This window comes from Pogonomyrmex barbatus, unplaced genomic scaffold (assembly GCF_055798465.1).
Source record: "Pogonomyrmex barbatus isolate J1 unplaced genomic scaffold, ASM5579846v1 scaffold14, whole genome shotgun sequence".
Taxonomy (NCBI): domain Eukaryota; kingdom Metazoa; phylum Arthropoda; class Insecta; order Hymenoptera; family Formicidae; genus Pogonomyrmex; species Pogonomyrmex barbatus.
This window is the reverse complement of record NW_028297110.1, coordinates 1961001-1986631: the sequence shown is the minus strand read 5'-3', so window position 1 is coordinate 1986631 and position 25631 is coordinate 1961001. Positions and strand designations below refer to the sequence as shown.

Sequence of the window (25631 nt, the reverse complement as noted above, 5' to 3'; positions counted from 1 at the left end):
TTCTGACCCGCTGCGCGTGCACAGAAACATCTTTTATTGTCTTTATGCAGACTGATCAGCGAGATAAGGGAGTTAAAAGTCCAGACGCTTCCCTCGCCGCGTGAGACACAGACGCTCGGCTCGATTACACTTCCCTGCACTCGGCGCAAGATTAATTTCTTTCCTCATTTCAGTCCGAATTTCTCCGTCCACAAGAGATCCGACATTCTCGTACGAGCCTCTGGAGGAGCGGGACGAGAAAAGGACGAAGGGACGTTGGAAGTGGCGTTGGAGAATTTTCTTCTTGTGTATCACGTGTGATTGTAAGCGGTAACTGCTCTGAATCATCTCCTCCTCATCTGACTCTCGAACTTGACAATCTTCGTCTATCCGGATGCACGGACTCGATGGCATGGCGGCGTGTTAAAGAACCGGCTGTTTTGTTGATGTTTTGTACATAGGCGGTGCATCGCGTGAGATCGTCAGGATGATCAAAATATCAGCGCTCAACGAGGAATCGAGTGAGGAAAGCGAGGAGGAGGATGTACCCACGATTACTAAAGAGGCACAGGTAGAGTATGTCGTCTGTTTACATCGGGTATAACCTCAAAGATGCTACAAGATCATATATACAGATTTATTAAGAAAAAAATAATATATAATGAATAAATAAATGTAACCATCAAAACAAAAATTGAAATAATAACATGGGTAAAAATTAATTAAATCATACTGAAGTATCCTATATAAGTTGAAGATATTTTTATAATTGAAAAAAAATTAAAAAAAGAAGAGACGCTTTTGTTATCTCGTTGATTTATAATGCGCCTTTGCATCATAAGTTATTTATCCAATCTTATGGATAACGAGCAAAGTCACTCTGAAGAGACAAATAATTGAATGCACAGAGATCTGTGTTCTTGACTCATTTGTATGCGACTTGTATACGTATATTTATTGCTGCCAATGTAGATTAAATTAAATCAGATTAAAGTTGCTCTATATACATATTGATAGAAATGAACATTACAATTAAAAAGAAATACAAAAAACAAACTGATATTATGTTTAGTTTGTATTGATAGACATCAAAACTAAAAAAGACAAAAAGATTGAGTATTTTCCATTTAGTGACAAGTTGACACAAATATCATTTTGTTACTTATTGAATGCTAAGAAAGATAAAACGACGTTTGTATTGACTTGTGTTATTAAATAGAAAGCACCCATTAAAATTGATCTATATTCATAAAGATAGACATAAGTCGAAGATATCTGATATATGTATTCTATGATATGTAAAATGTGAAATAATTTTTTTCAGGAGCAAATAGCATTGACAGAATACAATAAAGCCTTAGAGTTATTGAAAGAGAACAAACGAGAGGAAGCATTGGTTATTTTTAAGGATCTCCTAGAGACCGAATTGCTGGATGAAGTGGTAAAGCCTGAAGTGCCAGATGGTAGGTCCAGACCAATGTTATCTTTGAAATATTCCTGCTTCAAGAATATTGCCGCCATCCAGGCAGCCTGTGAGAATTATAGAGATGCCGTGGAGAATTATTGGGAGGCTGCGAACTTGGATGATTCGGATGTAACGCTATGGCATAGGATCGGTACATTAGCTATGAAGACTTCTAATCTAGAATTAGCTTGCTCGTCTTTCAAGCAAGGTCTGAAGTGTAACGTCAATCATTGGCCATGCTTAGATAACTTAATAACTGCCTTATACGCCGTTCCCGATTATATGAACTGTCTATTATACATTTCTGTGGCGTTAGAAAGGGATCCTAATTATGTGAAGGGTTTGGCTTTCCGTGACAGAATATTTAAAGATATTCCGTGTATGGAAGAGTGTTACAAATTGTACAATAGCGATTGGCAATTGGATCCACCTTTATATACTGAGTATGATCATGTTTTGGGTGATAAATTATTAGCAGAGGCGAAGGAAGTTTCCAGAAAATGGGCAGAAGTTTGCAAAGCAGAGTTTACGCCAAAACCTGTGCCGGAGTTGACCTTAAGAATGCCTTTGACAAGCTGTACATGGTTGGCTCTTGGAGAAAGTATATTAGACATGCATAGGTATATCACTGAAAACAATTTAAACTTTGTTAGTAGAATCATATTACCAGTTCAAAAACCTGACGATAAGAATACAGTGAGTAATGAGACCGAGATTATAGAAAGTAATGTAAATATAATGGAAATAGATCAACAGAATGATTCAACTCCGAATGGAGAGAATGATATCAGCAAATCTATTAAAATTGAAACTGAAGATTGTGAGATGTCGGATGACAATCAAGTTTTCAATACAGATACAGCTATGGAAATTGAAATCGAGGAGGATAAAAAATCTTGCTCAACTGACGTTCAAATAGTTGAAGACGAAGATGTATTGAGAATGTCTGACACAGACGGTTTACAATGCGAAGAACAGGCCGAAACGAAAAATATGGAATCAGAGGAACAGGGACCCTTTGAAACAGATGCAAATATCGATAAGTTGGAAGGCGACAAAGTCACGGACGATGTTTATAACATGGATAATGGAGTACCTAATGAGAAATCTAGTGACAAGGAGAGTGATAAATCAAGTGATAAAGCTTCTGAAAAAGGTGCTGAGAAGACGAACGATGGGATGTGCAAGACCGACGATAAAACTAATTCCGAGAAAGCGGACGGAAAGGAAGAAGGACAGAAGGTGAAGAAAAGGCGCAGAAGTGCATTATGTTTTTTGCAGCAATGGGCTTGGAGTTGCAGCAGTATGAGACGATCTGCGAGAGTAAGAGGTTCAAATAGAAGAGAAGCAGAGAGAGACGATGTTCAGTTAGAAGAAACACTTAAACGACTGTTTCCTAGTACTTTATTGTATGCATATTAAATAATTTAATTAGTTTAGAGTTATAAAATATAATTTGTTTTAATTGATTATTCTTATAGACCTGATACAGTGAGATTGACTAAAGATGATGCTACTAAAAATCTCGATGATTCTATGGACACTATGGATATGTATCAGTTATTTGCGAATCAAGAAACTAATAAAAATGTGGAAACTCTCAAAAGCTCAGAAAGCTCTAAATCGCCAAGTCCTGACACAAGGTATTTATCTATATAGTTTAATCTTTTATCTTTTTTGATAGGAAATATTAATCTCATTTTATCTACACAGTCAACCACAGAAGTATTTTGGATCAGAGGTCGAAACTGCTGATATAGATGCATTTATAAATCAGCATAGTGGTAAAAGTAATTTAATGATAATTATCGCAAAATTTGCAGAATTTTTATGTACTAAATGGACTCAAGAATGGCCGAAAGAAATGTCAGATATTTACTTGCAAGCATACATCTTTATGAGGTAAATGCATATAGATTAATTGTTACACATCGCTTAAAACAAAAAAATTTGAATTTAAAAAAATTTTCAGACAACATGTCCCACATTTATCTCCATTTGATGAGGATGTCAATGATAAAGTTCTAAAATTAGATACCGAAATGACATTGTTATTTGGTGAGCTTCATACGGACAGATGGCTAGATAATAAACCAGATACCGTGCCAAATCCAACGTGAGTTTCTATTAACGTTATTTTGTTTGATAAGCAATTTTTTATATATAAATATAATTTTTATTACAGACTAGATAAACTTGGTACTGGAATACCAGCTGAAGAATTAGGACATATAATATTTGCAAGTGTTAGACAGGATCTTTTAAGTGAAGAAAATTTAAACACTTTATTGAGAATTTTATGGCTTAAAAGTAATATTTTCCTGTGCCAAGGTGATATAGACATAGTCATAGAAACACTAGAATTGGTGAGAAAAATTTTTTTAAATATTAAAATAATTGTTATTGCAAACTATAAATATAAATTTTTTAGTTATTGAATCGTCTACATGAAATGGAAAGTAAAAGTCTAAATCCATGTATTATGCTTCTCAATTGTAAAAATAATTCTCAAATCAGTACCAAACTTGTGAAGAAAAAACTTACATCAATTCAGAGGTAATTTTTTTAAATCTTAATACTAATATATACTTGTTAAAATATCGAATATGAAAACAGATATTTTAATTAAATAATTTAATTTTTTATTATTATAGAGGTCAAAAGTTAGGTGAAATTCAACATTTGTATGAAGAAAAGAAATATGCAGAATTGTCTTATATATTGCAAGATACTTTTAAATTTGCCAAACAAAGACACAAACTATTGGTAACTAATGAAAATATTGTTGACAGAGTTCGACAATTAAATATGTTGCTTGACAGCTTGTGGCAACTTAAACAGTATGAGGTAATAAATATCTGCATATTAAAAAAAGATATTGAATTTTTAATAATAACATTTAATAATAATTTAATAATCCTGAACATTTCCAGGAATGTTACGTCTGGGCAGAAGCTTGTCTAAATGAATCGTGGCAAAATTATTTGAGCTCTTCTGACGAAACTGAGCAGAAAAAGTGGACGAGTTCTGTTGTAACAGCACTTGAAAAATTAGAAGCTTGTACTATCGAAGTCAGCGTATTCATCGGTAAGATTATAATTTTATCAATAATGATGTAATACAATGTTCTTGTAATACAATGTTATTATCACATTGATTACATGATTTATCGTAATTGTAGTGAAATATTTGCCAGAGTCTCGTTTATCGAGATTGGTACAAAATCTAGTTCACATTGTTTGTCATCAATTGGATGTACCAGAAAGCGCTGTGGAGATGCCGTTGGAAACTGTTCTACCGTGGATTCTGTTACATTACATTTTGCAATAGTAAGTTTGTTAAGCAATACATACATATGTAATATTATTTACCGTATGCATTATACGAAATTGATTTGTCAATAGCGAAGAAGATAAAGAGAGAGCAAAGACTGAATCCTCTTATAAAAATAAATTGCATAGTTCTCATCATTCCGAATCGGATGACGAGGACGATGGTATTCCACCGTCCATTATGATTTTATTCACTGCCCACGAATTTATCGGTAGACATTCATGGTGTTGTTTCAACGAGGCGAAACTTCTATTCTTTATTATGAATCTTATTATACCGCAACTTGAAACCCCTCTATACGTTTCTATCAAGAACAGACTTACGAAATATTTGGAACAGATATTCTATTGCCTATATGGTCATCCAAATAGAGTAAATAAGACGCGGCCGAAATATCTTCAGGATCATGGAGTACCGCAAATGGAATTAACTTGGGATGGGGCGCAGCTACTGTTTGACTTTTATAAACCGAAACAGCTGCCAAACTTTCAATCTTCCAAAATTCATTCTATCAGCATGGATACAGAGATATTGTTTAAGAGAATAATCAGATTAGTCCCGCAAGACAGTGATCCAAGTCAAATAGTGGACGAAATGACGGCGTATATACTCGGCACGAAAGACAAGATGCCGAGCGTAATAAAACCTTTACCGCACGCGATATCTACCATTTATTATTTATTGGGTGATTTTTACTTCAAGAATAATAAATGGGAACATGCATGCCGATATTATCTGCTAGATTTATGTTTATATCCAAGAGGATTGAATTCGTGGGCAGGTTTAGCTATGGCGACAGGCAGCATAATAGAGAATTGGTTAAACAGTTACAGACCTATGTAGGTATTATTTTCTGAATTTTATTTCTTTAAATTATGCATCGATATCGATATTATGTATTTGTCTTCAATATTTTTAGAGGAAAAGATAAGTTTCTCAATAAGGCAAAGATGGCACAGTCAAGTTATCAACATGCTATCGAGTTGGCACCTGGTCATTCTGTAATTTGGACGGAGTATGGGAATTTTGTTTACATGGTTCATTCATTTTGTTCGCGATTGCTCAAGCAAGAGACCGACACGTTGAGTATGGAGAGATTTGAAATTCTGGAAACTAGAAAGGAAGAAATGCTAAAGATTGCAGATCAATGCTTTGAATCTGCTAATCGGATATGTCAAACTATTGAAGAACCGTCTATGCAACATGATGAAAGATGGCTTTATCAATATATGCTTGGCAAAGTTGCAGAAAAGAAAAATCAAGATCCTCCTGTATTCTTGGAACATTATGCAAAGGTTAATCATCGTATTCTTATATTATTTCTTCTTTTTATTGATACTTGATTAATACTATTTTCTAATTTTAGGCTAGTGAATTGTTATATGAGAATAACGCTTACTATCCACGTAGAGTTAGCCATAAGAGCCCGCAGAATTTATCTATAGAGGCACTAGAAGTTCATTATCGCATTCACGCAAGTATACTAAAATATTTGGAACAACACGAAGGAAAGCCACTGAAGAAATCGTTAGGTCAATTGTTTCGCTGGCATCTTAAAAATTGTTCCGAAGGTCCCTTTATGAAGTATCAATCTAAACTTAATGAAAAGAAAAAGGAAGAGCTCGCCGATAATGAAAAAAATATTTCGAAGGAACTCGATGGTACAGCGGACATGGATAAAAATATAATATGTCAACGCTCAAATAGTATCGAGGAAATAGAAATCGTAGATAAGTCAAACAAAATTATTGACATTAAGTCTACAGAATTAGGAAAGTTTGAAAGCCGTAAGAGATTTCCCGATGAACTGTCACATGACAATACAAAGAGAATAAAATTAAGTAGTGTTTCGCACTTACAATTAATGCAAGACGTCGTAGCTTTAATAGACGATTTAATTACTAAAGTTTGCAATATGGTGTCGCAAAAGGAGAAATCGAACGATGATATAATGATTATATCTAGTGATGAAAGTAACGAATCAAAGTTACAAAAAAGGAAACTAGAAAGCAAAAATGCTGATAAAGCAAGATCACATCCAAAAACAGATGAGAATAAGAAAAGTTCGACAAATATACTGACAGTCGACTCTGAACGAAAAACTGACGATGTACAGGATTTAATGGATGCTCTCATGAAACAGGCGATGGAAAGTAGTCAGGAAACTCAACAATCTTCAGCAGATGACGAGGATACCAGAAGATTTGATGGCAAGTGGTTGCAGAACGAAGATTTACAATCTACTGTAAGTTTATGTTACTTTTGTATTTCACTAGTATTATGTAAATTTTTAACATTAATACAAGCAATTAATTTTAATATATAGGAAAAAGAAAGTAAAGACAAAATAGAAGAAAGAAGAAAAATACAAGCCAGCGCGAATGAAGAAATGACTTTAAGTAGAAGAGGTTCTCAAGAAAGCACCACTACCACGCAAACCACAACTACGACTACAGAAACAAATAATTCGAGTTCTAGTAGTAGTGAGGAATCTAGCAGCAGTGACGACAGTTCTGATAGCGATAGTTCTAGCGATAGTGATAGCGAATCTGTCGACAGCGATGTGGACAAGAAGAAAAAAGATTCTGATAATATAGAAAACGGTAAAATATACAATTATTCTTTATTTTAATTATTAATAAATTAATTTATATATATTTATATATATTTATATATATTTTACAAATAACGTATTAGTGTATAAAAAGTTACAATTTATTAATATATACGTATAATGTACAAAGTTTATAATTTTTTACATTTATATTTTAAAATCCAGAGGAACAGATGCCAGAGGAAGAAGTAGCATCATTAATCGCATATTGCTTAGCTGGTTTGGAACAGTGTATATTAAGATTCGCAGAACATCACAAGTCATTTTACAGACTTTCACATTTCTTTTTTAATAATAAAAAGGCAAAGAATATCATGAAATGTAAGGACCTCTTATTAGGGACATATACTTGTCAATTCTATCCTGGACAAACATTTCAAGGACTTTTTGCTGAGAGAAGAAGCACTAACTTTTTTAACGTAAGTATTTCTTTATACATGATGCTTGTCATAGGTGATACATGTCATATAATACAAAGTTAAAAACTAATTCGAAGTAGTGAAATGAAAAATAATTTAAATTAAAATTTTTAAAGATATTTTAATAAGAAACGTTTGAATGCATTTTTGTTAAAATATTCTACAATTTTCACATTATGTACTGGATTATCGGGATTTGCCACGACTGAACCTTTTGCATCACCAACAAGTACTGAAGTTAAATGAGTTTCAAATGATCGCATTATTATATCCGGTTGTAATGCGATTGCCATAGTGATACCATCTGATGGTAGCCATATATTATTTCCTTTTTCCAAAGCCTTTCTTTCAGCTAGATGCAAGAAGTTTGCGATAGAACTGTCTATATTATTATAAACACTTGTATATTCATCCTGTTGAAAAAAATTTAATTATTTAAAAATTAAAGTGCTCAAGTGCTTACAGATATGCTTATAAATATTATGACATTTACTTGTGAAAAGGCATGAGAGTTTATTGTGTCTATTGGGAGAACAATACTAGGTTTAACAGTATTATTTAATGCAATCCAGTTGCTTTCTGGGTCTTGTTTAAAATTAAATTCAAGCTCGCCATTTTTTAGAGTTCCTCCCATCATAATATGTTGTTTTACTAAATGTAAGAAATTAGGTTCTAATGCAATTGCTGTAGCAATTGTTGTTAAAGGTCCAAGAGTGATTACGCTTATTTCACCTAAAAATAAAATAGATTGAATATATTTGTATATCACAATACATATGTCAAATTAATAAATATGAAGCTAATGCTTTAGGCAATTTTTAAAATATAGATAATTATACCTGGATATCGTTTCACTAAGTCAACAAGCAGTACAGAAGCGTGTTTTGATCTGTCAACTTTCGCAGTTATTTTTTGAGTAAAATTAAAATCTCCAAATCCATCATCGCCAAAATAATAATCAGTTGTATACTTGTTTATTAATGGTTTGTGAGCACCAATGTACACAGGTACCTGTCATGTTCGTACAAGATCTTTAAATATTATAAACTGTAAAAAAAATTTGAATATTAAAAGCATCATTAAATGCTCACTTTTCTGTCAGCAACTGTTAAAATCTTCAACAAGTTCTTTTCCGCGTTTTCCACATTTGTGTTGCCATATGTAACAGTTATGGCTAGTATGTCGATATCATGACTTTTACTTTCATACATTAGAGCTAATATTACTGCTAGAGCATCATCTCCTCCGGGATCTGTATCTATTATTATTTTTCTTGGTTTGTGGCCATGGCCGTGTTGTTTACTGTTTTACAGAAAAATATGTTGGTTATTTCATTAACATAGTTGTATATATTCTAATATCATATACTTAAAATATTATATTTGTAAATGAATAAAATATATTCATTTACAAGATTTATAAAACAAAAATTCTTTCTCTTATTTTAGCGATAGTTTATGATAGATTATAAAGAAAATCGAATTAATGTTTAATTATTACCTGATGACAAAACAAAGTAGACATAGAATTACTATAATCTTGGACACACCATAAATTATAATCATATTTTCTTAATTATCTGATAAGATCTGTAATTATATGAAATTCATATATCGTAAAATTAAAATAAATTTTTAATATATCATTTATTATATATTTGTATGAATATATAAATATATTTTATATATTTTTATATATCTATAAATATTTTCTAAAAATATGTAATTTACAGGGAGTATGGCATATACCAGTCAATGAAATAGACAGACCTGGAAGTTTCGCTTCACATATGTCGAAATGCGTAACGTTACTCATGCAAGTATTGAAAGAAAGCAATGACAGTCGAATGTTAATGCAATTATGCATACAGCTCGGAAAAATTCCAGATTCAGATAAGTAAGATCAAATAAATAAATTTAGAATATAAATTTAGAATTTACTTCACCATTAATAATACAATATAAGAAAACAGGATTGTTTGGCAAGATATATAAATATGATATATTGTTTTTAGAAAATACTTACGTGATTCTGAAAGAGAACAGTTATCTCGACAAGCTCTGACACTTTGTCAACAGTCGCTCAGGAGTAGAGTTCAGGCGATGGGTTCGGCAAGCACGATTGATAGCGTTCACCTCATTCGAACAGACGCTAGAACACAAGTATTATTAGATGTATATGAAACATATCAGCTTGTTCAAAAACATTTACAAGGCAAAGAATCGACTATACAAGCATTTGCAACATTATTAACTGATACATACAAAATGTATATAGGGAATAAAGTAAGTGTAATAAACTTCAAAGAAATTATATACTTGTTAATAATTATAAGCTTAGAATTAATTCTATTTATGTATATCTATTTTATGCATAACTTCAAGACAGAAGAAGTTATATATGTATATATATATATATATGTTTTCTTTAGTCTTATCTGCTATCAAGTCTTATCTTGTTTTATATCAGATGTCTTGTATCAGGTGTTACCCTTTTTTTATATACTTACACAACTGCTTCATAATGCTTTTGCCATTAGCACAATGGGCAAATATTACTTGAGTATTTACACAGATAAAATGTCATGTAACGAACCGCCAACAAAACATTTCATATTTATAGAATGTTGTTACTTTGCGTCATAAGAAATATTTCACTTTTCAAGGATAAGTAATGATGAACTTGTTATTCCTTATCTTTGTATTTATGACGATTACTTAATTAATAATTTGAACTAATTTCAAGTAATATAATTGCGCTTTTATTACACCCTAGAACTTGGAAGGAAATGTCTTGGAGATTGCTATCAAGTGTTGTCAACGCCAAATACAAGCAAATAAAATCGCATCAATCAATAGCAGCAATAGCTCTCATGTTCCACCACAAGTGACTTCTACTGTTTCGGTAATTAAATGCATTGTCTTATCAGGGTCATCAATATCTAATCGAATTAATATCTTCAATTCTCATTGCAGACCCCTGCGCCGCAAGTACCAGTGAATTCAACATCTCCGCAAACGTTACAAAATCGTAAACCGCATCGAAATCTGATGTCTACTGGACGTCCAAGAGGACGTCCGCCTAACGTTAACAAATATTTGCAACATGCTCTGCAACAAAGTGGCAACATAATGAATCAGTTTGGTTCCAAAAGTAACTTTACGAATTACCTGGGTGCATCCGGACCAAATCGTCCTATGTTGAATCCTTACTTTATGAACCCATTGGTCGATGCGAATATGTTATCGGCTTTACTCGCCAGCGGATTAAGCAGTAATATGATGGATCCCCTGGCGGCTATGTCTTATTTAAATCAAGTAGGAAGTTATCAAGACTTTCTCAGACAGTATCAGAACAACTTGTCGTCATTAACCAATCTTGCTAGCGGCCTAAACAATCCTGGTACCACTATGACCGGCATCAGCAATGTTTCGACAATGAGTACATCTAGCTCGAATATTAATACTTCGAGTAACATCACTAATTTAAGTAATATAAAAGGTTCTTTAGACCCTATGACAGCGTCAGTGCAACAATTATTGAGTTTAAGTAGTTCTACAGCGTCAACCTCGCGACCCACTCCTATGTACCATCAAGCAACGACGACCAAGACGACTAGCACGACTATGTCATTGACGAAAGACCGACCTAACATATCTATAACGCCAGTTTCCACTTCAATGAGCCAGCAAACTCATCTTAAGACGAAACAGCCCAGTAAGCAACCAAGCTCGCAGACCGAACCGGTGTTACCCGTCCACATTCCTAAATCGCTTCAGATATCGCCAACGAAACCATTGCACACATCCAACACAACAGCACAGGTGTCCCTGCTGAAGCCATCTATTATGCAACAAGTGAAAAGCAGTCCGCCGAAACAAATGACCGCGCCACAAATACGGGTTTCGAAATCGTTAACGGAACCGCAACCCGCGCATAACCCGTCGCTGTCGCATTCGCCTTTGAAAAATAGCGGAAGCACCGTGACGACGAATCCGACTGTAGCTATGCCGCACGTCGCTCATCCGTCTATGGCCGCACCGGTAATCAACATGAAACAGCAACAAGCATTGCCCATGAACTTACCGCGACCCGGTACGTCGTTGCAGCATAAATTACTATCGAAGAAAAATTCCCAACGACCTTATTCGGCACAAACGAACATGCCGAATCATCCCGTGAGGAAGGCAAAGTCAACGGCCAAAACGACGGCGATGCCAGTGCCGATGTCTGGCAATTTTCCAAATTTACTAAACGCAATGCCACAAGCGGGTTCGGCTGCGATATCGCAACCACCTTTTATTCCTCCGGAATTAAGCGGCATTTCAGTAAATCCCGTTGGTTCGCAGCACGGCATCAAAACTGCCGCAAGCGCAAAATATCACAGCTATAAAAAAACAGTGAGTAAGCCAAAACCACCTACGGCGATGGAAGTACCGAGTTCATTGCCCGCTTCATTCCCTCCGGGCAGTTCGGTCGAGGCACTTTCAATGCTGTCGCAATTACAACAGCACTCACACTTGGAAATCATACCGCAACAGAAGACATCATTAAAACCAAGCGTGGATTACTCAAAAACTCTCTCTTCTTCCGTGAATGTAGTACCACCGAAGATTTCGGAGACTTTAAGACCATCGACAACCGCTGATTGTATATCCATGTACGACATATCTAGAGGAAAAACAACTAATGTTCCCAGTAAAAAGACACAAGACAAACTCGTTACTGATAATGTCGAGATTATAACATTGGATGATTGAGACATCAATGTGCGGGGGTTTATTTTACATATGCAATTATTTTGTAATGTAAATTTTTTTTTTTTCAAAGATAATTTACTAAATTGGCTCAATATGATATGAATCATTAATTAATTCTTTGCATTGAAATGACAAATTACATATATAATTGCAATTATATTTATATATTATGTATTTAATAAGTTTTTTTTTTTTATAAATCTGCATTTGAATTAGAATTTATCCAATTATATCATAAAATCGTCCACAGAATTTCAATGCAACGAATTGATAGAGTTAATGTGGCTAATTCATATAATTTATTAAATTTTTCTTTAAAATTTTTGTATTAAAGTATAAATTATAGAATTATATGTGATAAAAGTATTAAAAATATTTTTACTTTTGTACATAGAAATAGTACATTATCATAAAAATTTTTGATTGCGATATAAAAATAATTTATTAGTTTATTTTCTAATGTTTAATTAATGTTATTGTATTAATCTAATTATATTACTAATATCTTTTGATTAGAGGATTATATATATGCATAAAATTCTATAGAAATGTAAATTTATATATTACAATTAATCTTTTTATTTATAATCTTATAATTAGAAGGATATATAATGAAACTTTATTACATACATTATTTACATTTACGTATAACATTTATAGTTACGAAGTAACCAATTTATATAGATAATTTAGAAAACTTTATATTTATTTATTTGATTACAAGTTTTTATTATATACAATTAAAAATATAGTTTAATTATTTAATTATTTTGTTTATAGCAAATGAAATAACACGTTGTTTTCTCTATAATAATTCTACTAAGATATCTCTGCATAAGGAAACGTTATTTTTCTACCACATGTACTTGATAATGATGACACTTTTTTCTACATGTACAATAATCATGCGTAATTAGCTTCAGTAAACTTGAAAGTAAACTTGAAACTTTTTTAAAAACGATTTGAGCGTGTAACTTATCACTAATATTAAAAGAACATTTGGAACTAAGAATGAACGACTATTTATATATTTTGTTTTATTAATCATTCTATTTTTTTACATATTTTAGATCATAAAGTTATATGACAATAAAATAACAATAATTATTTGTGATAGCTATCAAAAGACTGGTTGTGCAATTTCTAATGCTAAAGGAAATATTTTCCAACAGTATGTTCAAACATTTTTATTCAACAATATAAAATTTAAGAATATATACGAAGAATATATAAATTGAACATATAAATTTTCACAAGCAATATATAATTATAATTCAAAGTTTTCATGTTGATTTTTTGATTAATCATTTAGTTTGCTTTTAGTCCATCACGAATGAATTTGCGAGAATTCCGCGAACTCCTAAGCCTTTCACCGCAAATACCGCACCGGCATAAGGAGTCGCTTTTCGTTGTTCTGAACTTAGATTGTGGCCCGATGTAGTTACGTATAGGACGTCAAGGAGCGAACCGCCGAATGTAACACTGGATACGTTTTCAGCTGGAAGCTTAACTTTACTTAAAACTTTTCCTGTTTTCGGATCCACCTGGATGACCTACAAAAATAATTTTTATGTATTACAAAGCTAATAATTTTGTATAAATACTTCAGTTGTCATATATATATATATATTATGGATTATTAAATTTATGGTATGTTTAATGAATTAAATGACATCACTTGAGATTAATACTAAAAAAATTTTAATTTTACAGAAAGAGGAACATTTTAAGTTAGTCAAATTTCAAAAGAGATATTCACTTTTGTCGAAATGCTATTTTCAAGGAATAATAATGTTTTTTTCTTTGATGGAAGTTTACTTCTAATGAAATTTGAATTTAATTCGAAGTTCTATAATAATATCACAGTATATAATGTCATAGTAATCCATCAAATTTTAAATTATCTTATATACTCACATGATGTCCACCAAATAGTGCTATCCAAAGATTACCATCTGCATCTATAGTCATTCCGTCAGGTACTCCTTGGAAGTTTGTTGTGTTAAGGTCAAATACAATCCTCTTGTTACCTAAAATATAAAACATAAAATCTTCACATTTTATATTTCATAGTTTTGTAATTATTTTTATTTATTTTTAGTTATATATGATTTATGCTTGCACACTTACAATAATTTTAAATAGAGAAGTTAATGAAAATAAATAAAAGCTTACAAATCATCCCATTATACGGTTGATAATCGTACGCTGCGACTTGTCGCGTGGGTGAGTCAATATAATAAAAGGTATTATCTTCCATATTCCACGCTAATCCATTACTTATTGAAACGGGTGATTCTTCTTTTTCAGGTTTAAGATCGTCATCAACGCGATATAACGTTCCCTGATTAGGAAGAACCATTCCCTTGGTTTCTATACCCATAGTACCTGTAAAATTATAATAAATATTAATCATTACGAGTTAAACAAACTGTATTTATTAACTCTTAATTACATAGTTTTCAGTTTACCAATCCAAAGTCTTCCGGATGAATCAACCTTTCCATCATTGGTTCTTGTTTGCGCCTGCTCGGAGTCAAGGGAGCACAACACTTTGACTGGTACTTCCGATTCATCTTCGTCTCCGTCCCATGTAACAAGAACAACATCTTTTCCCACACCTGCTATCAGTTGATCAATACTATCCTCCACAGGTATTACGACTCCAACAGTGCCTTCATCTGAAAGAGCATTATGGAATTTTTTTAAATTATGGAAATTCTCCAGATAGCAAAATGCAGTTTGCTGGCAGATTGGCAGCAAATTCAATTAGATTTTGATTGCAAATCCATAGCAATCTATATTCGCATTAAGCTTAGAATTACGAATAAAGCCCGCTGACATGCTATGTCAATAAAAATTAAACAGGAAGATCTGTCAATCTGCATTGCTAAATCACTACAGACTCTGCTCGATTTTTGCCGCCAACCTGCTCGTATTGTCTTTAGCAGGTTCTGTCATATTTCTGACAGCAATTTGACAGCATGATAAGATCAGATCAAAACAAATCCTATGTTGAATTTATTGCCTTCCTAACAAATCTTCAAAAATTTGCAGGCTCTGTCCAAAATTTGTTTGCACAAGTTTGGGTCAATGGAATAACAACAATACTAATAAAGAAAAAATATAATAATATATGATCTTACTTATGCGTGCACTAGTCACAACACCTGTCGCAGGATCTAATCTGCGAATGTATTGATTGTATACATCAACGAAATACAATTTTTGAGTACGGTGATCCCAATGAGGCCCTTCGGAAAGGCCATAAACGTCTGTCACCCTTTCGACTTCTATATTTTCTTGCCTGCAAACAGATGACGATACTCATATGTACATTTTGTAAGGCTTAAAATATGTTAATTATTATAACTTATTAGTGACCGGTTGTGCTCTTCCTTTACAAATAAATGCATCATAATATTCTTGATTTCTATGCTCATACTGACCATCATCTTTTTCAATTGCAGTTCTTTTTAATTAAATCTCTTCAATCGATGAAGTTATGTAAAGTTCAACGAAAATGTTATCAGTATTCAAACAAGATATAACATCGATGGAGAAAAAATTTGGAATAACTTGTGACACGATATGTTAACGTACACAAAGATGATACAAGCACAGTTATTCTTTCCGACAACATCTGCACTTTCTGTACTCAAAATAGAACAATAAAAACGAAGAATATGGAGAAAAAAAAGGAAAAGATTGCGAAAGAATTCAATTGGACAAAACAGACATATGTTTAATTTCTCTCATATTATGTGCATGTATCTTCTGCAATTATTCCATATTCTTACATTCTTCATTTTTATTACAGAAATGAGGTGCACAAAGTGTAAAGAAAAAAACCGGATCACAAATTATGAAACACAAATTATATAACAAGTCTATATTTACGTTGCCATCGTCTTCGGTTAATGTTCACTTAGAACCAACTCTGAACAACTGGGAATCGAATTTGTTATCAAGAAGAGGACGAATCGTCGCAATGCGGATGAGCGACAGCGAATGCTCGAGAACGAGCTCAAGCGAGTAAATTAAACTCGTGAGGACGGTTGATCGTTCTTATTATGTCAAATGATCCCTAATCATTCCGACAACAACAGTACTCAGCGATAGAAAATATAACGACAGCTATTTAATTATAATCAAATAATGCTAACGATAAAATTATTTTTTTGCTTTCCAGTCAAAGGGTTATCATGATACATACGCATTTGCAAAATCTCTCAGGATGATTGCAACCAAATTAACTTAGCAAAATCGCCAAAATATTTAATTTATATATTTTGTTATCTTTGTGATTTTTAATTTTTATATCCAAATAATAATTAATTAATGATCTTTATGTTGCTTGACAAAGTTAATTAAGATTTTTAGTCAGAATTATTTCTAATTGTTAATTTATTTTAAGCAAATCTTTAATTTAGTTTTTTTTAAGTACATATTTTTTCTGATTGCAGGATATTTTTTAAAAAATTTGTTCAAAATAGAAACTTCACGTTACAATTGCTAAAAATGGCCGAATACTCAATAAATGAAATTATTGTTTGTTGATACTATTTTTATGACGAAAGTCGATCGGATTATTCCAGAATGATATAACTATCGTGCTCGTTTTTCACAAAAACATTCTGACCGAAGTAGGATCTACAATCTATCGACGAAAAAATTTTTGTGAGAATTGTATTGATATTAATTAACTAACTTCATTTTTGTCACCAATGTAAATTAACTTTGATCCCGGCTTAATTTACTCTTTATCTTCTTTTAATTTATAGAACTATATAAAGATAAAAAATAAATTTAAGAGATCAAAATTAATCTATATTAATAGAAATGGAGATAAATGATCAAACAATAATTGTATTGGTTGCTGTTAATCTTCAAATTTGCATACAACAACTCAAGCAGGACACACATACACACAACAGAAAAGATTTAGAATTATTAAATACTACGGGAATAACAAATTGTGGGATTCTTATTTCTGCTAACACAAATAAGGTGTTTATAATTGTGTGATAATTTAAGTTCGAGTTAATTCCAAGATCAAAAGACATGATAAGCACAATTGCCTAATATCTTAATAATTCATGACAACTCAATGCAGTCTGATGAAACGGACTTAAATTAGCTAGATTTAATTAACGGACAGCTCAAGACAGTCATTTAATTTTAGTTCGGTTTATCGAATCTGGTTTATTGACTCTCAATTGATAAAATAGATAAAAAAAAGGCAGATAAAAAGGCAGATAAAAAAAAGTAAAAGAAGATTTATTGGACAACATTGAGTTAAATAAAGAAAATATTAGTTAAAAAAGTACAGTTGTAACCATCATATCTTTCAATTTTAATGAACTAACTCGAACTTGAATTATCATAAATACCCATATACATAAAGTAAAAAAAGATTTATAACTAGTGTTTTAAAAACATTTCGATGTCGGTTACAAAAACATACCATGAAAAATATGAGTTTCCATTTAAGAAAACTAAGATTTTTTTTTAGATTTTAATTAGAACTAAGAATGATTCTCGATATAAATACAATTAAAAAATTAGGGCAACTGAAAATCCGATAAGAAGTACGAAAATATATACTTTTAGCAATTTATTAATATAAAAATTCACTAAACGTTTCAATTCGAGCCATTTTCAATGGTACATATGATGATCGTATATTTTCAGTTTCTCTAATTTTTTAATTTTATTTTTAGATCTTTTTAGATGTTTAGTTTTTTATAGTTCCCTTAATACTAAATAAATTTTATTTAAATAAATTTTTTCTAAAACGTTTTTCCATGATACGTGTCATTTACAAGATATTCTCGGAAGTGGACAATTAGAATGAGACACTCTTTGTATATAAATTACTTTCTTATCTATTCGATTATTTAAAATAACTTAAATGTTCTAGATGTCATAAATATTTAGAGAGCGGCCGTCAAAAATTCAGTCAGCAAATTTTAAAAAGTTAACATTAGATACAAGCAGTGATGTTTATACAGACAGAAAAGCGAGAAAGGAAAGTGTGAAATTATCCATATGCTTATCAGGTAAAAATAAAAATCTAATGCTTTTTAAAAATTCATGTTCACACGACAACTGTGATTTGTGCAGAATTACAGAAAAAATTCTATTATTTATAGAATGTCGCAGTTTTTCTTTTAAAAAGGTATTTGCAATCAAAATGTACATATCTTTCGATAATGATTATTATTCTTGTTCATTATAATACATCTTTACGAATAAGTTTTAATTGATTAGTTTTATTTTTTCCGTTTCTAATTATAAATATTTCCAGGAAGACAGAGAATGGTTACGCATTTTAACTAGCTTCAGCCAAAGGTTTTTTTATATAAACATTTTTGTACACAGTTAGCATACCTTGATTATAAATTGACTAGATTAAAACACTCAGCAGAATTGAAGTTTTGGATGCTGTCTCATCACACAGGATGTCACATGCTCAACACCGTTATATTATTTTTAACATTTTTAATGGTATTTATTAAAATTTATTCAGTTTTTGTTTCTAATTGTTGCGACTGGAGGGAATATTGCGTAGAACACGACGCGTTAATATCAATTTCCTTTTATTAAACGAGCGTGCGTGATACCGCAGCTAATTTGTGGATGGATGCAATGTCCTTTCACTTACCCATGAACGAGGGCGACGAGTACGCACACCAAAAACGCGTACTTATAAATTACTCTTCTCATGACGTTGTGGTTTGTCGTAGTGTCCGATTGGAAAGGAAGGCTCTCTCAGGCCTGAGAAGAAACTGAGTAAAGCCTAAACGCACCGGCTTACTTCTTATATATGAAAACGCTCCTACCTTTACCAGTTAGATCGAAACCTGCGGTGGACTATCGTCATGGACAATAATTAACAGGAGATAATGCATATTGATCGGGACATAATATTTTACCCCATCTTTTTCTCTTTTTTTTTTTTTTTTTTTTTTAGACAATAATTCATGACATCCCCGTTGTACTTCACGGTAAAAAATTTTTCATATAAGAATATATACAAATATGTATAAATATATAAATATATAAGTATTTGTATATATAAACATGTAATTATATACAATAATTATACATAATTATATACAAAATATGTATATTTATATTAATTTTTTTTTTTGTAAAATTTCTGTTTGATAAAAATCATAATAATGAGAAGACAAAAATTAAAAGGATAATTTTCGCATTCTTTTTCAAAAAATTAAATTTGAAAAAGTTATATAATCGTATTTATTTATAATTGAAAATATATATATATATATATATATATATATATATATATATATATATGATTATATATAGAATTTTGTGTCATTTCTTCAAACTTAATTTTTTGGGAGAGAAACTATGCGAAATTATTCTTTTAATTTTTGTCTTCTTATTATTACTATTATGTAAAATATATGTGAAAAAATAATGCGAAAATTATATTTTTAATTTTTTGTTTTCTCCTTAGTACTATTATTTTTCTTATATCAAATAAGAATTCTACAAAAAGAAACTATGAATATATTTAGACATTCGATATATAATTATATATTTCTATATATTTATATATGTATTTGTATACAAAATTTTTTACCGGGCTGTCGCGTCTTTTAATGACGCGTGAAAATGAGATATTTTTAATACGATCAATATTACTTACGCCGTTGTGATAACAATCTTTGACAGAAAATGATTGCGAATACTGATTATTATAGTAATTTATTACAGTGAAAACATGTGTGTTCAGACTTTCACGACAAAGTACATAATTTCGCGAAGTGAGAATAATGTTTTATATGTTATATAAACATTTTTATGCAGATAATATTTAAATATATACTGTTAATTTGATGTTATTTATGTATACAATCATTTTCTTCCAACGTCAAAAACATTAACAGAGATAATCTAAGTAAACGTATTATTTATAAATATTAAGACCTAATAATGAAACAGAATAAACAGAATATAACACGATATTGAATTTTAATATTGATAATTTTAATATCGACTTTTGTAGTTTTTATTTATTTATAAATATTATATTAAATCATGACATCACATGTCTAATGAATCGGTATATATTGGAAAAAAGAAAGAAGATAAAGTTTAAATTGATGTTAATTATTTTACATTTTCTCACGTATTAAAATTGATGCCTGTCGTAAAGTATTTAGTCAATTATTTGATAGAATAAAACAAATTGTAAAATCTAAAAGAAACGTAATACTGGATATAAATTTGTAAAGAATGTATAAAAGCTCTCCAACAATAAGTGATGAATGATATATTGATATATATATAGAAACAATCAATAGTGAATATGTTCGTAGAAATATGCTCGTTCACGTATGTAAATGAAAAACAAGATAACGAAAATGATAAATTAGTCGATTGTAACAAGTCGTTTGTTATACTGGTCGTACGTTTCTCTGCATAAAATATGAGCCCTTGACCAATATACGGATATTTAACCAAGCGAAAACTAAAACGGGGAAATACAGCGGCAAATTATGTAATTTATACTCAGTACAACATTTAGCTGTAAGCTGCTTACAATACACAAACTCTAACAAATATCTTCTAGATAACTGTTATACGAACTTCGAAACTTTAAATATTTATAAAACAATCTGATTTTTTTACATGTGTTCCATTTAGAATATGAATACAAAATATAATTCAAAAATATAAAATGCGATTTCTTGCAAATAAATTATTGACATATAATTTAAATTAAATACGATTTTAAAAAATAATAAATGAAAATACGAATTATAATTAGTTTCAAACGCATCTCGGAGCTTGAAGATTGTAAATTAGAAATCAGATTAATTTAATTTCAACATTACATTAACAATTTATTTTCTTCTGATCCTAATTTTTAATTCACAATTCTCCAACCCGCGATGTGACACACGAACTTTAACTCGTCGACGTCGCGATAGTCATTTGACAGTTGGGCAGTTGGGACAGCTTTAAAAACGCGCGCACATGCCACGTGGTTACCGACCGGACACCACGCGGCGCGCCACGCCGTCTGACGACAGATGACGGAACCGCGAGCGGAAGCGTGCCGGCCAACATCATCAGGTCACGTGACACTGGCATATTGATACGTGTCGGCGGGGTAAGCCACGACTCGCTACGCTTTGCCAGTCGTGCATACGCGGCCGCGTTCGTGTGTTTGATGAGGGGCTGTTCCGCGACGGTGTTGATTCTCCGGGTCCTTTGAGAAAAGGCCAGTCGTTCCGCGGTGTTCAAGACAGTTGTGTCGTGACGCAGGCAAAATGGGATGTGAGTATGCATGCTGCTTACAGTCAGAAAAATATCTTAGCCCGCGGGTTCCGCGTTCACCGCAACCTCGCGCGTAACCTCTCGCGCAACATATTGCGCTGACGACGCGAATCCACGCGCGTTCGTCGTACCTGTCGACGACGTTGAATCATCCCCCTCTGTCATTCTGCTTTCAGTCAAATTTCTCGAAGTGATAAAGCCGTTCTGCAGTATACTGCCGGAAATAGCGAAGCCGCAACGGAAGGTAAGGCCCACGCCGACCGTACGGTCTATTTCTGTCTCTCTCTATTTACAGTTCCGTGTACCGTTTTTCCGAAATTCCGTCCCGATTATCCTGGGCGCGTGTGACTCCGAAATGAGATGAAATACTCTTTACCATCTGTTTATATGACACATGTTACAGAATTGATTCTTTCCTGATTCAAAAAGAAAAATTTACTGAATATTTTTCTCCTGGTAATATCTTAAGATTTCTCAATATTTTATGATTATTATCTTTTAGATCCAGTTCAAAGAAAAAGTGCTATGGACGGCGATTACGTTGTTTATCTTTTTAGTATGCTGCCAGGTGAGTTAATGAACCTTAACGTCATTTGAAATTATATTACAAAAGAAAATAGTTTGTCATTCTGTTATTTTCAGATTCCCTTGTTCGGTATTATGTCCTCGGACAGTGCGGATCCATTTTACTGGATTCGTGTGATACTTGCATCAAACAGAGGAACCCTTATGGAGTTAGGTATTTCGCCAATCGTTACTTCTGGTCTTATCATGCAACTGCTTCATGGCGCAAAGATTATCGAGGTCGGTGATACACCAAAAGATAGAGCATTATTCAACGGCGCGCAAAAATGTAAGAGAGTATAAGTTTTAATATGTTGCTGTTAAAACATGCATATACATAATATTTGCTTTTCCTTTATGCAGTATTTGGCATGGTTATTACCGTTGGGCAAGCCATTGTTTATGTAATGACTGGAATGTATGGAGATCCAACTGAAATTGGAGCTGGCGTTTGTCTGCTGATTATCATTCAGTTGTTCGTTGCCGGACTTATTGTATTACTATTGGACGAGCTTCTCCAAAAAGGATATGGATTAGGAAGTGGTATATCTCTCTTTATCGCTACCAACATTTGCGAGACTATCGTCTGGAAAGCATTCTCGCCAGCTACAGTCAACACTGGTAAATTTTTATTTAAAAAATTTCTCTTATCATAAAAAAGAATTATATAATAGAAATATTTATATATTTAAAAGTTTTAATATATATTAATGTTTTTTTTTTGCGTATCCAACAGGTCGTGGTACGGAATTTGAGGGAGCTGTAATTGCGCTGTTTCATTTGCTAGCCACCAGACAGGATAAAGTTCGAGCCCTCCGAGAAGCGTTCTACAGACAGAATCTTCCAAATCTGATGAATCTTCTCGCCACTATCCTAGTATTTGCTATTGTTATTTACTTCCAAGTAAGTTGATATATAGAATATTTTTGAAATTTATATTATTTAATCTTTTATACTTAATATTAATCCTCGAGCGAAAAAATATTAAACACGAATAGTTGGATTCTAAAAATATTTTATTTTTAGGGCTTCCGTGTGGATCTTCCGATCAAGTCCGCCAGATATCGCGGCCAGTACAGCAGTTATCCGATCAAATTATTTTATACCAGTAACATTCCAATTATCCTACAGTCGGCTTTGGTGTCCAACTTATATGTCATTTCTCAGATGCTGGCCGTTAAATTTCAAGGAAATCTTATAGTGAATTTACTAGGCGTTTGGTCGGACGTCGGTGGCGGAGGCCCCGCAAGATCATATCCAGTCGGCGGATTATGTTATTACTTATCACCTCCAGAATCGGTCGGTCATATAGTTCAAGATCCTGTTCACGCTGTGCTCTACATCCTCTTTATGCTCGGCTCATGCGCTTTCTTCTCTAAGACGTGGATCGAGGTCTCCGGAAGTTCAGCGAAGGATGTTAGTATAATTTAAACTAAAAAACATGAATCAATCAATGTGATATAAAAATTTACTAGGTGCATTATATTAAATTTTTAGGTTGCTAAACAATTAAGAGAACAACAGATGGTAATGCGAGGCCACAGAGATAATTCTATGATTCGCGAGCTGAATCGGTACATTCCGACTGCCGCGGCATTCGGTGGACTATGTATCGGAGCTCTTTCCGTATTGGCGGACTTCTTGGGCGCGATCGGTTCCGGTACCGGTATCTTACTTGCTGTCACAATCATATACCAATACTTCGAGATCTTTGTGAAGGAACAAAGTGAAATGGGTGGCATGAGCACGTTACTCTTCTAAACTTAATTCACCTATAGACTTGAAAAGTGAACTTTTTTAATTCTGAAGAACTGAGTAATAATTTATTGTAAAGTAAGAGAGTCGGATTGGCAGCTGTGTGTGTATGTCAAAGCTCATAGAATGATAGACAAACACTACGGCGCCAGACGAAAGTTCCCCATTGTTATATATAAAAAGTCGCACATATTTAACTTACCATTGGTATATTGTTGATGCTCTGCTCAAAAGATTATATTGTCGATAACTTCTTAAAAAAATCTTCTATATGTGCTTCTTTTATATATATAAGAATATATTAACGTGACCATTGACACGCAATATACTTTCAGATCTTGAAAATAACATTATTTTACATTACTTACGAGATCTTCATTCATTCGTTATTAAAAAAAAAAAGAGCGTGCCCTTTATTTTTACATTAAATGTTATGAAAGAGAGATACAAACGCTGTGTCAAACCGTATACGAAGCACCAACTGAGGCAAGATACATTGACGGAGCGTAGAGAACTAATAAAGAACACGGACATAACATTTAATGCTCGCAAATGCAAGCGCGGAAGATTTCTCGGTATATATACCACCGTGCTTGCATACAAGATGTAATATCTTTCGTACAAACGAGCAAGCAGTGTACATAGTAAGAAAGTAATTAAATATTTTCAACATTTTTTACTAGCATTTCTGAGCTCTTGCGATTTGACGCAGGCGGAGCCGCGTGAAGACTCAATGGCGTACGATAATAAAATCGTGACGTTTGTATGAATTGAATCGACTTTACATACGATTATACGAAATAATCATTTCAGTTAGGACGAGGCACCCACCTAGGGTATTCGTGCAGTAATTCGAACCAGCGTTCGTTCATCTTAAGTACCATTCATTCCTGTATCGATAATAATATAAAGTAAATTGATATTTTTGTTTCTTACATATGTATTTAGGAGAGAGAATGTGCTTTTATAAATATTAAAATATCTATATATATTTTTTCTCTTTGTCTTCCTTGTTTCATTCCTCGCTTTCATCACATTTTGTTATTGCTATACATAATCTCATCTCGAATCATTAAATGAATTTTCTAAGAGAAAGAATCGTAGAACAAATTTCTATCCATATTATTAATTAAGAATTAATTATCGATTATATCATAAAGAAAAGAATCCATGTATTATGTAATACGTTACATACTTAAAGCAGAATGTATACAAGAAATTAGTAAAGATTACTTCCTATTTTATACAATGTGTGATTGTCATTTTCTACTTTATATTTAGGATTGTTATAAGATATATATGAATTATAATTATTGTTATAGGGTATCAATGTAACAGGAAGAGAACTAAATGTCCAAATGTACTTATTGTTAATGGTGTTTAATACATGAAATCTGTGAAAATATTTAATCTTAGTATTT

General features: G+C 32.3%; 4 protein-coding genes across 5 annotated transcripts; 2 read left to right on the top strand and 2 right to left on the bottom strand.

Annotated features, from left to right (window-relative positions):
• Window positions 1-415: 415 nt before the first annotated feature.
• LOC105428384 (calcineurin-binding protein cabin-1) lies at window positions 416-13582 on the top strand. The gene is made up of 19 exons (XM_011640680.2): window positions 416-550; window positions 1304-2853; window positions 2926-3087; window positions 3158-3346; window positions 3417-3560; window positions 3630-3810; window positions 3876-4000; window positions 4099-4291; window positions 4378-4531; window positions 4626-4773; window positions 4849-5616; window positions 5697-6072; window positions 6144-7022; window positions 7104-7380; window positions 7557-7810; window positions 9543-9706; window positions 9825-10095; window positions 10586-10714; window positions 10786-13582. Exons 1-19 carry the CDS (start codon window positions 467-469, stop codon window positions 12568-12570), a joined length of 7833 nt encoding a protein of 2610 aa, XP_011638982.2. The 5' UTR covers window positions 416-466; the 3' UTR covers window positions 12571-13582.
• Window positions 7471-9961, bottom strand: LOC105428383 (uncharacterized). Its single transcript, XM_011640678.3, has 6 exons — window positions 9836-9961; window positions 9311-9399; window positions 8902-9112; window positions 8650-8821; window positions 8304-8542; window positions 7471-8223 (listed from the first exon to the last, which is right to left on the bottom strand). Exons 2-6 carry the CDS (start codon window positions 9373-9375, stop codon window positions 7921-7923), a joined length of 990 nt encoding a protein of 329 aa, XP_011638980.2. The 5' UTR covers window positions 9376-9399; window positions 9836-9961; the 3' UTR covers window positions 7471-7920.
• A 10-nt stretch (window positions 13583-13592) lies between the features above and the next one.
• Window positions 13593-19489, bottom strand: LOC105428386 (regucalcin). Of its 2 annotated transcripts, none has more exons than XM_011640681.3 (6): window positions 19238-19489; window positions 15717-15877; window positions 15042-15251; window positions 14746-14958; window positions 14488-14600; window positions 13593-14123 (listed from the first exon to the last, which is right to left on the bottom strand). In XM_011640681.3, exons 1-6 carry the CDS (start codon window positions 19297-19299, stop codon window positions 13890-13892), a joined length of 993 nt encoding a protein of 330 aa, XP_011638983.2. In that variant the 5' UTR covers window positions 19300-19489; the 3' UTR covers window positions 13593-13889. The 2 variants fall into 2 exon arrangements, with proteins under 2 accessions (XP_011638983.2, XP_011638984.2); XM_011640682.2 differs by lacking the exon at window positions 19238-19489 and adding an exon at window positions 16471-16870.
• Window positions 19490-21702: 2213 nt separating this feature from the next.
• Sec61alpha (SEC61 translocon subunit alpha) lies at window positions 21703-25620 on the top strand. Its single transcript, XM_011640673.3, has 8 exons — window positions 21703-21891; window positions 22068-22135; window positions 22394-22459; window positions 22534-22744; window positions 22819-23076; window positions 23192-23358; window positions 23482-23871; window positions 23953-25620. Exons 1-8 carry the CDS (start codon window positions 21885-21887, stop codon window positions 24214-24216), a joined length of 1431 nt encoding a protein of 476 aa, XP_011638975.1. The 5' UTR covers window positions 21703-21884; the 3' UTR covers window positions 24217-25620.
• The last annotated feature ends 11 nt before the right edge of the window (window positions 25621-25631 follow it).